A 19,034-nucleotide genomic window follows, 5' to 3' on the forward strand; every position below is an offset into this window, starting at 1 on the left:
AGAGTTCTGCGATTCATTTGCACTATCTAAATTAAATAAAACTATGTAGTTTGTAGTGCATTGTACGTCAACTTTTGATTAATAAAATAAATAGGTATGCAAAACATTTTTTTTGTATAACCGCAAGAAATGCACGATTAGGCACATAAAGCTATAAATGGCTGCTTAATCGTCATATTCAAACTTATGATGTACTTATGTGTGCAACTGTGCATAATGCCGTCATCGGTAAAACGAGATCTTTTAGGTAATTTATGGATGGACTAAAAATAAGAATCGATCCATGTAGACCATTGGTTCCCAAAGTGGGGGGCGCGCCCCCCCAGGGGAGGCGCAAAGACCTATAGAGGGGGGCGCGGGCCATCTATGTACTTAAGTATAAAAGCGACCGCTGAGATAATGCATTTCAGACTGCTCGTTACGACCAATAAATAATCGGAACTTTTTGTATGGTCGAAAGGGGGCGCGTCTCAAATAAGTTTGGGAACCAATGATGTATTGTAGATAATGTAGACCCTTACATACTTACATCGTCATCAACATTGTCGNTCATTGTCGTCAGGTCATTTGGTATACACTGCAGAAGAACGACCTTGTCTAATATACCAGAGGCAGGAAGGATTTTGCCTACCTACACTTACCACGCTGGCCAGACTGAATGGAAATGGGAAGGCTACTTTGGTTTTTTCCATAACGATATAGAGAGATGCCAACTAATGCACTGAGTTCGAAACTCAGTGTCGCATTAGAAATTCACACACACAAATTAATCAAAATATGTGTTCATTATCCACTGCGGTATCAGTACTCAACGTTCGAATAATCTTTAGTACCTACTACTTACGCAAGCAATGTAAACTGTTTACATTATGACGTCTGCAGCAATATGTTCTGTTTTTGGGCATATTGCTGCGTCACCGGTCCCGCCCCCTTGTCACATCTCCCTTTAGTTTCTGTGACCTATGGTTTTTGCTTTGGTACCTACCTATTTCGTTTTAGTTTTCTCACATATGCTAATATCTTGAGATGCTATACATAGTATAAACCATAGCAACGATGAGTGTACATCCACAAAATAGTCCAGTAGAATTAGATTTAAATCGGAAATAATTCCTACAAAAGATTTTATTGCTTTAATGGCTTCATTGGTTGCCCATTAAGACTCTCCTAGGTTTTCGACTTCGACGAAGCTGTGCTTAAGTGGTGGGGGCCCCCGAAAGGGGCGCTTTTTCGGTTTTCCGGTTATACTGCGTAAAGGACTTACCCTATCGAAAAGTGGTCGTCCTGACGGTTGAAGGGCATTAAATCCTGAATTAAATAAGACTAAGGAATTATTTCCGATTTAATTCATTTTTGTGTTTAATTCTACTGGCCTAAAATAAGTCAAAACAATAATAACTACAACACAAAGTATTTCCAGTTAAAAAGCAAGTGAGTGATTCAGTCTGTAATGGTGACAAATGAGTTGGATTAGTGTTCAGTCCGAATCCATTTGTCACAGTTTACGCTGTCAATCGGGGACTTAGCATGGTGTGGGATGTGACATTAGAAAACAAGGTTTCAGTAATTAGAACTTTATTATTGAGAAATCACGTACCGGAAAGCGCAGCGTAGGATGTCCACCCACAAGGTGGACCGACGACCTCATAAAGGTAGCAGGAAGGCGCTGGATGCAGGCCGCTACCACAGATAATATAATACTCCGCTACCAACCGGCCATTATGGAAATAATTGAGGTAGGCCTATGTTCAGCAGTGGACGCGTATGGCTGAAATGATGATGATGATGATTTGAATTGTTAGAGTAGTAAATCAAAATCTGTGTAGCACAGTAGGTAGAGTCAGGAAAGCTAAATATCACGGGTTCGAGCACACTTGAGGTAGAAGATTTATTTAAGTGAAATATCATGTTTTATTTGCTACCTTTCACCCTCAGTATCAGATAATAATCAATATCGTCAAATAACGTCCAGTAGAATCTTCGTGAAGAAGGTTAAATATCCTTGTCATCTTCACAAACTTAAAATTCAAGAGATTTCTGAGAGAGATTCTGGTAGAGAAAGCTCGAAGGCTTTGAGTCCGTCAATTTCACTATAGTTTTGTATGTTTACATTCCTTTTAGTTTACATCTGAGTGAAGCATGGAGTATCTAATATCACTGAAAAAGGAAAATCATTTTCAGCCCATAGCCCATCATCTTTACCGAAAAAAATTTGCATTAAAGTTTGTTCGTCTTCATTAAATTGTATGAGCAGGAAGACCTTGGATGACATAATTATTCAAAGAAAAAAGAACAGAATGATTGTTCTTAGAACCAGGAAAGTGCTTATTTATTTATATTGGACATGTGTTTCTTAATTAGTTTTTTAATGGTCATATGCAAGTGTTAAAATAGACACTAATGACATACGAAGATCATTGGACATTGTATATGACTTCAGTTCCGCTGTTTTCAAAGATTTAGGAAAAAATCATGTAAAGATGTCTGATTCATAAAAATTTGCATTTTGTATTCATTCACGAAGGATCTACATTTGTATGAAACGATGAGACATATTTATTGTATTTTCAAGGTTTGTTTGACATTTGGCGATTAGTTTTAAGTTATTGTTGACTAGCTGTGCCTGCAAATTTTAGGCGTGGTAATCGTTTTTCAGTCAGTCGTATATCTAACCGAATCCTTTCATTAGAAAAGTCTATCACAGAACGACAGCAGACTTCAAAAACCGGGATAAAAACTATTTATGTTTTCAAATCAAATAATTTTTATTTGCGAACATGGGTTACTTTACATACAGCAGGTTTCCCTCTATCACAAACTATCTCTGTACCAACTTTAATCTAAAATGTTTTAGTTGTTTAAACGTGAACAGACAAAGAGAGACAAATAGAAATTGACTTTTTTTATTGAAGGATATAACATTATTAAGAATTTTATCCAGTCCAGTCCAGTGTTTATTCAATTTACATCATTTTTTTTTAAATATTATCAAGAGACGCTTTTTAACTGATTTTCAGGACTTTCTAAGATAACCAAACATTTTACTTATACGACTTTTGGTAGAGCGAGCGATTTCACTCATGGAATAAAATGTAGGTATGTTTTCTATTTTATAGCTGCAAATAGATATCTTGAATAGTTATACGAATAATAACTACTTACAATCCAGTGGTTTGTTTTTTATTTCCCACTTGCAGAGTGCAGTGGGTAGGCACTTCGCTCCTAATTCGTGTAGACAGCTGTTGGGTGCCTACTCTAATATAACAAGACATAATTCTTAGGAATCTAGGAGATTGTTTCTAAAAATATCCTGTGGATTCTCTCGTTCTTTGTTGTAAAAATGAACTGTGCAGTTTATCCCTTATGGAGTATAAAAAGTTTTAAGATTCAAATCCGCAATATCTCCAGTTCGTTAATCTGAGACACGCAAATACATTTTGTTTCTGTTTGTACCCAAAGGTTGCCTGATTCGTGGTGCAAAAAATATAATACGAAAGAAACAGAAAAAAAAAAACATTATATGAATAGGTATAGCTTCAGTACTTACAAGAAAATAGTTAATGCCGTTTTCGAAAAGAAAATATTAATTTAAGTAGAGAAGGTATAGAATTTAGGTAGAATAAAGTACATGGTGATGTAATTTTCAAGGCAAGAGTGAATAAGCACTTACAGGGCAGATATGTAGGTATACAATACCATCCTAGACAGCATCTCACATAACAGGTACCATCTGCATAAAAAGGTACCTTTTGTATGAAAATCGGCCAGTTTTTTTTTAAATTTCAACATTTACAACTGTATTTATCGTATTAGTAGATATCCTAGCTTGGCCGGGTAACACCGATGGTGTGGGCGGTGTAAAAATATACAGATGAGATGCAAATTGCCCAGATTGATCGAAGGGAGGATGCATGGAATCTTTATGAGTATTATTGCTGTCTGTCTGTATCTCTCAGCACAACAAGCAAACATAATAAACAAATAAAATAAATGTATTGTCAAAATAAATGTGAAAAGAATACATATTTTTCAGACTGTTCTAACCATAGTATAATAATGAGTTTGTTCTAACTGTGCATTGAGCATGAATGACTCTCAAAAACGTATACCTTTTTACAACCGCAGCGTTTTTCATACAAAATAAATGTTTACCATAGGTAGGATACAGTCGTGTCCCGGCCTTTCTATGATAGAAAGTTCAATATAAAAGAAACTGTTTAAAAATATATTTCTGGCTATTAAATTACAGGTGTTTTTACAATGCCTGTAACTAAATTATTTACCTAAATATATCATTGTTGTGTAGAGCAAGTCGGTGGCTCTCGCAAAGTTAAATACAGTGCTGCCCTCCTCGTACTTTGTTAGAAACTTCAGTATTGTAGAATGATTGTAGGTTCGTAGTTCGTAGTCCGTACGAATGCGGACTACGAACTACGAAGCTCAGTCTCGCGTTTCATATCTTCACATTCAGATGGCGCTTTTACGCTATAATTTTAGTTTCAGGTGAAAAATAAGATTTATATGGAAGAGAACACGTAGTAAATACAATAATTGCTTTTGAGAGTTTTCAGAATATTATTGAAGTTTTGAAATTCAGTATAAATTGTTTTAACAGTGCAGTCAATCCATAGATATTATTACATAGAACAAGCAGTGAACGCACAGAATACGATTTTGTGGTTGTTATGAAAATATTGAAAATCTAATTTAGGGCTAGAATCCTTGTCTCTTCTTTCGTGAAAGTTTTTCAGGCGGCGCTAACTGTAGATTTGGCGTCGCTTGTACCAGGCGCCCAGAATCACGTAGGAATTAATTTTCAGGCGTTTACGTGACGTTTCAGCGCGTTCAGGGGGCGGGGCGTGCGAGAGGGATGTCTGACATACTGTTTCAGTCTGCGCGCCTGAAGTTTCATGAATGATGTTGTAACGTTGTAACGCTCTGCGTTCTATAAATACCGGCAGCTGAAGTACACGTCATTATGTATGACTATGAGTATTGTATAGTTACTACGAATTTACGATAGTTTCATTATGTTTTGAAATATGCAGTATTTTTTTACATTCAACCGAACAGTTTGTTTTTTCAGCTAGGTGTCAATTTTATACATACAACTATGAGCACTGTCACAAAAAAATTTTTTTGTAATAATGTTCAATTTTCTAATCAAAAGAATCCTAAAAATAAGGAAATAATAATGGAAGCAAGGTTCTTTTCGTTTTTACATATTTTACAAGAAAATCGTCTCCCGGGAACAGGGGAGCATGAGTGTGTAGGAGGTCGTCGTTTCCCCGAGTTTGACCGAATTTACGAAACCGAGGAATGTGGAGAACGCGAACGTCTATTTGGGAAAGTTCAATAAACTTTCGTGAGGGCGTTCCTCAGCGTAATGTTCTTTTTTACTATCATATTTTAAGCTCTGTTATTCAATTAGACTTTTCAATTAATTTTCGTATTTTGTCAACTTAAGATGGGCATTGCACCATCTTATTTTAACTTTGATAAACGTCTAAAATCTGTCAAACTCCGTACAAAAAACACCGGCTGTCGTTAAAGTTACGGTCAAAGTTAGGTGGTGTAACTCAGCCTAAATGTCTGTTCGTTATATCACAAAGGTATATAGTCCAGTCAAATTAGACATGAACCCTGCAATAATTCGCATACAGCTGAAAATTGGTACGAATGTTTGGAGCACCATTATGAATTAACTGTGAAAAGTCCCCATCGATCCGACGTGTGCTAAAAAAAAATTCAAGGTCAATGTTAAAAAATACGGGTTTTTGAGATTTTCAGCCAAACGGTAAGTTTTATCACAAAAATATGTATGACAAGGTTTAAGATCATACAATTATCTATCAAAATTGTCTATACACTTTCTCCTAAGAGTCAGCGTTTCTGAGATTCGATGATCCGAAGAGTCAAAAGTGTTTTCTTCATATTAAAGTTTTACTTTCAAGCCCTNCATTGTCGTCAGGTCATTTAGTCTCCATTGCAAAAGAACGACCTTGTCTAATACCTGAGGCAATAGGAAGGATTTTGCCTGCACTTACCACGCTGGCCAGATTAGATGGGAATGGGAAGGCTACTTTGGTTTTTTCCATAGAGATGTAGAGAGATGCCAACTAATGCACTGATTTCGAAACTCAGTGTCGCATTTGAAATTTACATACACAAAGTAATCAAAATATGTGTTCACTAGCTTTCCGCCCGCGGCTTCGCCCGCGTGGAATTTTGTCTGTCACAGAAAAACTTTATCGCGCACGTCCCTGTTTCAAAAACCGGGATAAAAACTATCCTATGTTCTTTCCTGGGACTCAAACTATCTCTATGCCAAATTTCATCAAAATCGGTTGCGAGGTTTAAGCGGGAAAGCGTAACAGACAGACAGACAGACAGACAGACAGACAGAGTTACTTTCGCATTTATAATATTAGTTGGGATTATCCACTGAGCTACGGTATCAGTACTCAACGTTCGAATAATCTTTAGTACTACGCAAGTAATGTAAACTGTTTACATGGCGCCTGCAGCAATATGTTCTGTTTTTGGGCATATTGCTGCGACACCGGCCCCGCCCCCTTGTCACATCTCCCTTTAGTTTCTGTGAGTTGTGACCTATGGTTTTTGTTTTGGTACCTACTTATTTCGTTGTAGTTTGCTCACATGCCAATATCTTGAATATATTTAAACCATAGTAACGATGAGTGTACTCGTACATCCACAAAATAAGTCAAAACAATAATAACTACAATACAAAGTATTTCCAGTTAAAAAGCAAGTGAGTGATTCAGTCGGTAATGGTGACAAACGAGTTGGATTAGTGTTCAGTCCGAATCCATTTGTCACAGTTTACGCTGTCAATCAGGGACTTAGCATGGTGTGGGATGTGACATTAGAAAACAAGGTTTCAGTAATTAGAACTTTTTTATTGAGAAATCACGTAACTGGAAAGCGCAGCGTAGGACGTCCACCCACAAGGTGGACCGACGACCTCATAAAGGTAGCAGGAAGGCGCTGGATGCAGGCCGCTACCACCGGCCATTATGGAAATCATTGGGGGAGACCTATGTTCAGCAGTGGACGCGTATGGCTGAAATGATGATGATGATGAAGATTTGAAACTTGTTAGTGCAGTTAATCAAAGTTTATGTAGCGCATTAGAGTCAGGAAAGTTAAATAATATCATGGGTTCCAGCACACTTGAGGTAGAAGATTTATTAAAGTGAAATATCCTGTTTTATTTGTTACCTTTCGCCCTCAGTATCAGATAATACATTTCATCAAATAACGTCCCGTAGTATCTTCGTGAAGAAGGTTATATCCTTGTCATCTTCACAAACTTTTGTGTTTAATGAGAACCTGAAAATCTTAAAATTCAAGAGAATTTTCTGATAATGATTCTGGTAGAAGAAGCTCGAAGGCTTTGAGTCCGTCAATTTCACTACAGTTTTGTATGTTTACATACTTTTTAGTTCACATCTGAGTGAAGCAGCGAGCATCTAAAATCACTGAAAAAGGAAAATCATTTTCAGCCCAAAAATCTTTACCGAAAAAAAATGTTGCATTAAAGTTTATTCGTCTTCATTAAATTGTATGAGCAGAAAGACCTTGGATGACATAATTATTCAAAGAAAAAAGAACAGAATGATTGTTCTTAGAACCAGAAAAGTGCTTATTTATATTGGACATGTGTTTCTTAATTAGTTTTTTAATGGTCATATGCAAGTGTTAAAATAGACACTAATGACATACGAAGATCATTGGACATTGTATATGACTTCAGTTCCGCTGTTTTCAAAGATTTAGGAAAAAATCATGTAAAGATGTCTGATTCATGAAAATTTGCATTTTGTATTCATTCACGAAGGATCTACATGGTACAGGTATGAAACGATGATACATATCTATTGTATTTTCAAGGTTTGTTTGACATTTGGCGATTAGTTTTAAGTATTGTGTGACTAGCTGTGCCTGCAAATTTTAGGCGTGGTAATCGTTTTTCAGTCTGTCGTCTAGCTAACCGAAACCTCTCATTAGAAAAGTCTATCATAGAACTACAGACTTTTAAAAAATCGGGATTACTATCTTAATGGTTTTCCCTCAGTCCCAAAATTATCTCAGAGTCATAGAGCAACGCTGTTTTTAAACGTAAACCGATAGAGGGATACATACTTTTACCTGGATAAAATCCAGGTAACAGTTCAGTGTAGTGAAGATATTTACACCAATTTTACATATTATATTATCAAAAAATGCTAACTGAATTCATGATTTTCAAGATACGAGTAACATTCAAACAAATCATTTATTCATATTCATATTCATTTATTCACTTCGCAATGAAACAGAAGTTCCAACAATAAAGGGTAGGAGGTACAAGATGTTCAGAATGTTACATTGCTACCTCATAGAGGTATAATATGTGATTTGTAAACAATAAAATTAGGCATTTATCCATCCATAAAATAAAATTTGAACTTTAAATAATTTTGCAAATGTAGGTACGACTTTTGGTAGAGCCCACAATGGAAACAGATGCCAAATTTTTCCTTTTATAGCTGCAAATAGATCGCATGAATAGTTCTACGAATAATAACTACTTACAAGCCAGTGGTTTGTTTTTTATTTCCCACTTGCAGAGTGCAGTGGGTAGGCATCTTGCTCCTAATTCGTGTAGACAGCTGTTGGGTGCCTACTCTAATATAACAGGACATAATTCTTAGGAATCTAGGAGATTGTTTCTAAAAATATCCTGTGGATTCTCTCGTTCTTTGTTGTAAAAATGAACTGTGCAGTTTATCCCTTATGGAGTATAAAAAGTTTTAAGATTCAAATCCATAATATCTTTAGTTAGTTAATCTAAGACACACAAATACATTTTGTTTCTGTTTGTACCCAAAGCTTGCCAGATTCGTGGTGCAAAAAAGATAACACGAAAGAAACAGAAAAAAAAACAAAAACATTATATGAATAGGTATAGCTTCAGTACTTACAAGAAAATAGTTTAAATGCCGTTTTCGAAAACAAAAATATTATTTAAGTAGAGAAGGTATAGAATTTAGGTAGAATAAAGTACATGGTGATGTAATTTTCAATGCAAGAGTGAATAAGCACTTACAGGGCAGATATGTAGGTATACAATACCATCCTAGACAGCATCTCACATAACAACCGGTGCGATTGCGTTCAAATACGTGTACCTGCCTTGTTGTTCTGCATAAAAAGGTACCTTTTGTATGAAAATCGGCCCTTTTTTTAATATTTCAACATTTACAACTGTATTTATCGTATTAGTAGATATCCTAGCTTGGCCGGGTAACACCGATGGTGTGGGCGGTGTAAAAATATACAGATGAGATGCAAATTGCCCAGATTGATCGAAGGGAGGATGCATGGAATCTTTATGAGTATTATTGCTGTCTGTCTGTATCTCTCAGCACAACAAGCAACAATAAGCAAACATAATAAACAAATAAAATAAATGTATTGTCAAAATAAATGTGAAAAGAATACATATTTTTCAAACTGTTCTAACCATAGTATAATAATGAGTTTGTTCTAACTGTGCCTTGAGCATGAATGACTCTCAAAAACATATACCTTTTTACAACCGCAGCGTTTTTCATACAAAATAAATGTTTACCATAGGTAGGATACAGTCGTGTCCCGGCCTTTCTATGATAGAAAGTTCAATATAAAAGAAACAGTTTAAAAATATATTTCTGGCTATTAAATTACAGGTGTTTTTACAATGCCTGTAACTAAATTATTTACCTAAATAAATCATTGTTGTGTAGAGCAAGTCGGTGGCTCTCGCAATGTTAAATACAGTGCTGCCCTCCTCGTACTTTGTTAGAAACTTCAGTATTGTAGAATGATTGTAGGTTCGTAGTTCGTAGTCCGCATTCGTAGCTCAGTCTCGTGTTTCATATCTTCACACTCAGATGGCGCTTTTACGCTATAATTTTAGTTTCAGGTGAAAAATAAGATTTATATGGAAGAGAACACGTAGGTAGTAAATACAATAATTGCTTTTCAAAGTTTTCAGAATATTATTTAACTATTGAAGTCTTGAAATTCTGAATAAATGTTTTAACAACAGTACAAACAATCCATTACGAATATACATATTAAAGCAGTGAACAAAAGAACACGATTTTGTGGTTGTTATGAAAATATTGAAAATCTAATTTAGGGCTAGAATCCTTGTCTCTTCTTTCGTGAAAGTTTTTCAGGCGGCGCTAACTGTAGATTTGGCGTCGCTTGTACCAGGCGCCCAGAATCACGTAGGAATTAATTTTCAGGCGTTTACGTGACGTTTCAGCGCGTTCAGGGGGCGGGGCGTGCGAGAGAGATGTCTGACATACTGTTTCAGTCCGCGCGCCTGAAGTTTCATGAATGATGTTGTAACGTTGTAACGCTCTGCGTGCTATAAATACCCCCAGCTGAAGTACACGTCATGATTTATATGACTATGAGTATTGTATAGTACTACGAATTTACAATAATTTCATTATGTTTTGAAATATGCAGTATTTTTTTACATTCAACCGAACAGTTTGTTTTTTCAGCTAGGTATCAATTTTATACATACAACTATGAGCACTATCACAAAAAAATTTTTTTGTAATAATGTTCAATTTTCTAATCAAAAGAATCCTAAAAATAAGGAAATAATAATGGAAGCAAGGTTCTTTTCGTTTTTACATATTTTACAAGAAAATCGTCTCCCGGGAACAGGGGAGCATGAGTGTGTAGGAGGTCGTGTCGTTTCCCCGAGTTTGACCGAATTTACGAAACCGAGGAATGTGGAGAACGCGAACGTCTATTCGGGAAAGTTCAATAAACTTTCGTGAGGGCGTTCCTCAGCGTAATGTTATTTTACTATACATAATTATTTTAGCTTTGTTATTTAATTAGACTTTTCAATTAATTTTCGTATTTTGTCAACTTAAGATGGGCATTGCACCATCTCATTTTAACTTTGACAAGTCAAAAATCTGTTAAACTCCGTACAAAAAACACCGGCTGTCGTTAAAGTTAGGTGGTGTAACTCAGCCTAAATGCTGTTTTCATCAAAGGTTAAAGTTTTACTTTCAAGTCCTTCATCGGTTATGTAATCAATTTATTTTATGATCTGACGACTACGACTACGAGTACGTAGATAATATTTTTCGTAGTGGTGTAATAATAAATTAAACGATAAACTATCGTTCAGCCTAACAGAATTCATTATTGATTATAACATTAAACACCTTATTATAAATTTTCAGGCATGGCGTCATCATAGAAATAACATGCCAAGCGCCCGTAATTTGTTTTAGTTTCTGTACCCTGCCGAAACAGGGTTTTTCAAAAATAGAGTCAGACTCATTTGAGTGTTCCCCTCCACGGAAATCTTTAGTAAAAGGCGAAAGATTTATACGTATTGAAGGGAAACCAGAGTAACGAAATTGGCGGTCGCCGGACTACTTAAGTTCTGGAAAAAATCAAATGATAGCGCGAGTCAACTCAGCACAGCTCCATCTAGCGGCGCTGATGAGAATTACAACTCTGTCTGTTATCTGCTTGTATTGAATGAATCTCGCAGTCGTAGAACCCGTTTGGCACTAACTTGCTGTTGATATTCTTGCATTATCACCATTTATTGCTTATAAATCTATATATATAAAAGAAAGTCGTGTTAGTTACTCCACTTATAACTCAAGAACGGCTGAACCGATTTAGCTGAAAATTGTCAGGGAGGTAGTTTAGAGCCAGGAGAAGGACATAGGATACTTTTTATCCCGTTCCCTTTTTTCTGTCCCGCTTATTTATTGCCATTAAGGAGGAACAAAGTTCGCCGGGTCAGCTAGTTGGATATAAATACAATATTGTACATAGATAATAATTTTTAATAAAAACAATTTGAAATAAAATTATTAATTATAGTCGATCGTGAAATAAATAAATACCTCACTAGCTTACAAAAAGAATATTTTAAAATGAAAAAAAAAACCGCATAAACCTCATTTATTTATGCACGTAGGCTTCTAAAAAGCACTTTTACAGGTCCCAGTTTAACCCTACCACTGCTTTAGAACAATAAATGGGCCAGTGCTGAGAAGAAGCAGCGCAAGAAACTCAGTCACTATTGTCAGCCTCTTTTTCAATTTATTTGTTATTTCCTCTTAAATTAATTGCTATGAATGTAGGAAATACATAGGTGGTAGGCTGGATATAGCCATTATGTATGATGGAATTGAAAAATTATTTTGTATAACCGCTATACAAAATATTTTTTCAAATCCGTTATAATGGCATAGTTTTTTAATTTTACAATATTTAGTAAGGCAGAAATAAAAAAAAAATAGGTATTATCCATTTATAAAATCTTTTAGAATACGAATACATGACTTTTTGTCACTGACGTAGCTTTTGTACAAAACGCCAACCTAACTGCTCATGTTAACCGATTTGTTTTGACACACATCGCATCAGGACACACACATGCTTCCATACAAATTGTAATCGCATGTATTATTCGCCATCTGTTCCACAAGTAGGACAAGCGTATTCTCTCACCCCATGTAGACAGAAGGGGTTGCACGTACTCACACAGAGAACCACCCCACGAGTGCCACGACCCCTGCTCCACTCACACATACGGCACATGTGCGGTCGACCTCCTCGGTGACTCTGCTCGCCTGGTACATATGTGACTCCGACGACTCACATGACTCCACTGATATGACACATACGAGCGTTTGACATCACCACATGTAGTTTAGTCAACATGTGTGGACGTTTTAATTATTTGTATGTAGGATGTTCTTGATACTACATCCACATGTTTACACATACGTGAGTACGCAATAGGTGAATAGGTGATGATGTTTGCCTACGGATGAGTGCGTTGAATGCGGTGGTGATGGTGTACCGGTTCAAAATTGGACGCGGCAAACAATAAGGAAAACTGAATCTAGTCAGGTGGTTAATGATTTACCTCATTAAGCTCACATTGAAATTTTATGAGATATCTTAAAGAAAACGAATTGTTGAAATTCACATTAAGTACAGTCATGATATTTTTATCGAAAGCACTTTTATTAGTTGTAATTTCTTTATCCACCAACCGGTATTTTAAATTATCGTCAATGAAATACGCGCTCCATACGAGGCTCGGATAGTCAACGAAATGGTGACATTGTTCACACCTCTATGCCACGCCACACATGGTTCACTCATCGCATGCACACTTGCTATAGTGCTTGCTATGTGCTACGATAAGGGCCGATGTGTGCGAGCGATTAGAAAGCAAAAAGTATCGGCTGTCTGCAGCCGCGCCAGCCACGCCCCGTAAACATGGCGTTCATGTGTGCTAATCGCTAGTGATGAGCCTGAAAATTTTGGGAGATTAGGGAATTATACCGATATACCGGTAATACCGGTTTGTAGTTGCTTTTGCGCTTAACAACAGACACATTACAGCCTTGCTGCATTTAAATATGTCAGAGAATAACGCATTGGATTAATATTTTCTGGAAATTAAAAAAGCTTTCCTCTCTGTTCAAACTTTTTGTAAAAATCCGGATTTTATTTGTTGGGAATGGAAAATTTTGTAGTAAGCAGTTTTGTTTATCAGGAGAACCGAATATTGTTTCAACTGTTTTCAATAGAAAGTTTCCACCCCAAGTTACACGTTGATTTTATGAATATTAACCATGGACAAATATTCCAGTAATACATTTGACGTTAGACAAAATCGTCCCATCTTGTTATTGGGTCATCTAAACGGGTATTGAAAATTACCGATTTGATGGGGACATCACTACGTGTGTGTGCCCCATGTGTGAGTCTACTAGCTGCCGTTTATGCGCTCCTGGTACTTAGGAGCGCCCGGGACATCACATGACGGCATCCATTTCATGACATGAATGTCAGCAATGTCAGCTAAAGGTCGAAAGAAAAAACTCATCGCTAAAGGCTGAATTTGTTTTTTTTTTAATTAAAAAGCTTAAAATTAAAAAATCTTGGGCTAGTTACCTCCCCCAGTAGTCTATTGCTTTATTCTTTTGCACATTCATAAATAAGTGGTTACCACTGAAAACCTTATTAAACATGACAAGAGTTTGATTTACCCTACGCTACGAATGCTACGATTTCAAACTTGAATTACGAGGAGCATCATTGATTTGTAAAAGTTAAGTTACTATATTGTTTTAATATAATATAACTAGTTAAAAGAGAAAATAAGGTTTTCTATTTTATTTTGTTTGGTTAAAAACGCCTATCATAATATTTAGGCAAGCATCTACAAACGAGCATTTTAAGTATTGATTCGAACAAGGCGTTACCAAAAGTTTGTAAATCCCTCGACACCCCGCGCGTTATATTGGCATAAAAATTAAAGTAACGGTTCCAATATTAATTAAGAAGAAGAACAAAACACCATTAAATGCCAGATAAGGATTTAAACAGTTTCTCCTAATGAAACTCTTATTACTTGTTGTTGTGGGCTCGTGCTGAAGTATCTACCTCCACCTTCTAATTCCTTAATCCGCCCAAAGCAGCACTGTCTTAGGGCGCCGCCTACATCCCATTGTTTTGGACGCTGGTTACCAGGAACCGATGAACACGTAGGAGGGAATTCTGGACAAAACGCAATTATAGTGACAGCAGTGAGATTTGGCTGATTAGCATTTGTTTCCGGGAGTTTGGGCAGTAGGAAAATGCAAAAGGGATTCGCAGTGATCGTTTCTATTTTTACCATTTCGCTTCCATCGATGACAAGTCTTCATAAATACCTTTAAAACCTTTGGAAAATAATGTGGAAAGAACAAAACTGAATGTCAAAAGCATTATCTGCCAGACAACTAGTTTGATCGTTTTTAAAATTGATAAGTCGCTTTCTTTTTTTTAGATCAATGTTATAAATGTTTCAGAAACTGTCCAAAAATATAAACGCTAGTTACCAATTCATGTTAGCAACACTGCACGCATTACCCTCCGTGGCCAGATTTGGAGTACACCCTCTATAAATAACTTACCCTCCCTTTATACTAACATGTACAGAAATATCACTCCGTGTACATCGCCAGTTTTGTATGAACGAACTGTCCAATACTTATTTATGAAGCAGCAATGTATGGAACAGTATTGGCTTCCTGCCAAAGCAGAACGTAGAATGCTTTCGTTTATCCTTGTATGTATTTATTTATTTATTAATAAGGCACAGCTACAGAGAACAAACTATTAAAAAAAACATCATAACATCATTTTATACTTCTCAACGGGAAGGTGAAGACTAAGTGTCATGTTAGGTACCTACCTAGTTCTTTTTTATTTTAAAATTAATTATTTTTAGCCAAATATTTATGTGAAAATGATGGTGGATCACAAACCACAATCATTAATTTTAAGAAATCTGCGAGCGTGAGGTCTACTAATAAAGTGGCAACTTTACTGAAACTCAAGAGAAACCGTCAATATTTGAATACCGTAAAAGAATAAAAAACATAAAAATAACGACACTGGCTGGCTATTAGTGCAAAATGCAGGACGTCACCATAACAAAAAGAAAAAAACGCTAACATTCCTTGTTTTTTCCAGGTGGCCGCGTTCCCGAACACATACACGTTTTTGAAATACGAACACGAGAAGCAGAGACGCGCCCCCAGCTCGCACACATCCACACTCGTCAAAGATAGGAGGGTGAGAACCTGCGTGTGTAGTGTCTAATGTTGCCCCACACACCTCTGTAGGCCCATGCTCTCCTGGTAGCTTCTAGCTGGGATACACGTGGTCTTCTTTCCGTGACTCATTATCGTTGCTTAGCAACGGACGAATGGGGAAAACAGCCTTGAATTTGGTCATTCCGTTTTTTGTATGAGATGATTATAGTGTTTGCGCTTGTGTGATGTAGTGAACATACGACACAGGAAATTATTATTAGACTAACATTTTTCCCGTGCATCCACTCACGGTTAGCATGTACCTCGTAAACTGTATTAAAAAATAATAAAATAACAGTAAAGAAAGAAATAATTTTAAGACAGGCTTACTGAGGACTGACTCGCAAACAAATTCTAAAACATTTACAAACAACAACATAATTATTTTCGGGCTCTATTTTACATGAAAAAAAAAATCTTAGAAAAGAATCTTTACTTCTTCTATTCAATGTGTAAAATCATAGGTCTAATTTTATTATACTTGTATGCATTTTAATTTGTTGACCAACGGTTCAAGTTATTTATTCTGTGGTTTAACATCTGTCCATTTTACACTACGGCGAAACAAGCGTAGGTCGTTCTGACTCGTTCAATTTCATGTAGCCCTGGTACAATTTCGCGTACATTTGTGGACAACTTTGGCCCGCTTGGGGCGTGCCGCGCGCCGGCTGCCGGTATTGAAGCTCCTATAATGTTATGTTCTCCTGGTAGTTTGGTCGAGAATGGTTTCCATTTTCGTGGAACAACGACACATCTTGCACTCGTCGAACAACTCGCTCTCGTCCCTACCAAATAGGTAGTTATGAAAAGTTTTTAGACCATGTAAAGTACTAAGAATGGAATTTTACTATTTATTCGTACGTAGGTACTCGTATTAATAATAATTAAATAATTTCGTTGTTATTTTATCCATTCATTAATTTTGCATCACAGATCAGATGGGCCGAACAACTTTTCCTCAAGTCTCGCGTGAAGCGGTACCCAACGCCAGACCCGGATGAACCAGTCCACCGGGTCAAGAGGTTGGAACTGGAGAACGGTACGGCTGTCAGAACTAGAAGATCAGAATGTAGCAGGAGGCCACTCTTCAATGATGAGCTATGGAGCCAGGAATGGTATTTGGTGAGTAAGGCTGGGGGTTGTGTTTGTAAAGAATCAATAAAATCTTTACATTTACCACGCCTCAGTTAGTACAATCACAGCTTCGCTACATATCCTCGCTCACCTCATCTTCATGGCACATCTTTGGTGGAAACTCAGCATAAATCTTAATTTTTAGAAACTGAAGACTTTACAAGAATTTCATCTAAACTATGCCCATCCTTCCTTTTCCAACATGAGTTAACATGTCACGAAGTCGATTCGTTGCGGTTTTCTTGATGCCAATATGTATCTACTGTTATTACAGTTCAACCAGACCAACGAGCTAACGTCAGCTATTTCTTTTCAGCTCAACCCAATGGTTAATCAATTGAGAATTCCTTATAGCATTAAGTTCTCCTTACTATTAACCGATTAATTCTGTCTACCCTCAGCAAGATACCCGCACTGACCGCTCCCTGCCCCGACTGGACTTGAACGTGCTACCGGTCTACGCCCTCGGCATCAACGGTGCCGGCGTCCGCGTCTCCGTGCTAGACGACGGCATCGAGCACAACCACACCGACCTCCGCGCTAACTACGTGAGTTTATGATACCCTGGTGGAGGTGGAAGGGACGCTAGTATGTTTTGATATAAAAAATTACCTTGCCAAGAAGTGGGTGAGAAAATGAGTGGTGACGATTACAAGAACATTACATAAAATTAAGAAGATAAACAAAAGGCTATTTGCATCTGCAGCAGAACCCCAGAAAAGGCACGCAAAAAAAGGTCATGGTGATTAATGAGATGCATGCAGCGTAGCTTTGTTGCTAAATATACTCGATTAGCTATTTTTTGTTACTACAAACACATAATAATAATAAGTACTACTGCTACAACCAACTTATTATTATTCTGTGCTACAACTGTTACTCGTAATGGGAACAGCCCTACTTAAATTTTTTCCTCCTTTGAGTCAAAAAAACGCGTTCTACTTCTTGCATAACCAAATAATAAATTGTCATGCATTTTATGTAGCCCTAGTAAATGTTGCGTACATAGATCGACAACTTTGGCCCACCTTTTGGGGGCGTGGCTTGCTCTCCCATTGAAGCTTCAACTGTAAACTCTTTAACTTTATGTTCTCCTGGTTGTTTCGTAGAGAACCTTTTAAATTTTCGTGGAACAACGACACATCTTTCTCGATGCGTTCTCGAATTATTATTATCGAAGCTTCAACGACAAACTCTTTAACTCGGTGTTCTCCTGGTTGTTTGGTAGAGAACGTTTGAAATTTTCGTGGAACAATGACGGATCTTTCTCGATGCAGTCTCGCCAGTCTCGCTCGTATTATTATCAAAGCTTCGCCGATAAACTCCTTGAATTCATGTTCTCCTGGTTGTTTCGTATAGAACGGTTTAAATTTCCGTGCAACAACGGCGCATCTTGCTCGACTGACTCGGTTTAGTAGTGTGGAAGGAGAAAAACATAAATATTATGATACACCAAAATTATAGGAATGAAGTTAATAATTTTATACATAATTTATTTTAATGCTAAATCATGAAAACTAGTTTTTAATTACATATACCTATTCATTTTTAGTATTAGATTTGACCCAAATAAATTTAATAAATAAAACCTAAGATAAAACCGTAAAGAAATGGTTTATTGTTAACGTTTATTTGTTTTGTTGGTTTATTGTAAAAAAAAAGTCAGGCATTATCGCTAATCTCCTAGGATATCACATAATATAGACAAAATTATTATTTAAATGTCTGTGAAGCTCTCGGTACTTGTAATTAATTTGTTTGTGAATATTAGTCGGTTACTTTGGCCTCTTTCGAGTTGTGTACATTTAAGCTCTTTACATTCATGAGATCCTAGTCCCTTCGTAGAATATGGTTTCAATTTTTGTGCTAAAAGACACATCTTGTTTACTACGGGCTAATTTTTCAATCAGCGAATACGTAACTTTTAACTGAAGAATAACTTTGACACATTGATAGTTCAATATGGGAAATATTATATTGCAAAATGACAAGCTTTATTCTTCAGTCAGTTAAATAAAATCTAAGTTAAAAGATATCGACGATTGAAAAATCAGCCCTACGAGAGACATTAATTACAACTGAGAGTAAAATAGAAAAAAGTTTAGATGAACATGTAGTTAGTTTGTGCAAAATAAGTATTTATTGTAATTTTTACAGTTTCGATTAAATGCTTTATTTTTTCTTCATCCA

The 19,034-nt window shown here is 36.5% G+C and overlaps 1 protein-coding gene and 1 non-coding gene across 2 annotated transcripts in view; one reads left to right on the plus strand and one right to left on the minus strand.

Annotated features, from left to right (window-relative positions):
• LOC114360672 (neuroendocrine convertase 1) overlaps positions 1-19,034 on the plus strand; it is a 33,027-nt gene that overhangs the window by 2,933 nt on the left and 11,060 nt on the right. Inside the window, exons 2-4 of the mRNA XM_028315435.1 lie at positions 15,589-15,690; positions 16,644-16,832; positions 17,246-17,392. Coding sequence (XP_028171236.1) covers positions 15,589-15,690; positions 16,644-16,832; positions 17,246-17,392 — 438 coding nt within the window. The remainder of the gene's footprint in view (positions 1-15,588; positions 15,691-16,643; positions 16,833-17,245; positions 17,393-19,034) is intronic.
• Positions 11,328-11,445, minus strand: LOC114360944 (U5 spliceosomal RNA). Its single transcript, XR_003656545.1, has one exon. It is a non-coding gene; the product is annotated as a U5 spliceosomal RNA (small nuclear RNA).

This window comes from Ostrinia furnacalis, unplaced genomic scaffold (assembly GCF_004193835.3).
Source record: "Ostrinia furnacalis isolate ACB-3 unplaced genomic scaffold, ASM419383v2 OfSCF0322, whole genome shotgun sequence".
Lineage (NCBI taxonomy): Eukaryota > Metazoa > Arthropoda > Insecta > Lepidoptera > Crambidae > Ostrinia > Ostrinia furnacalis.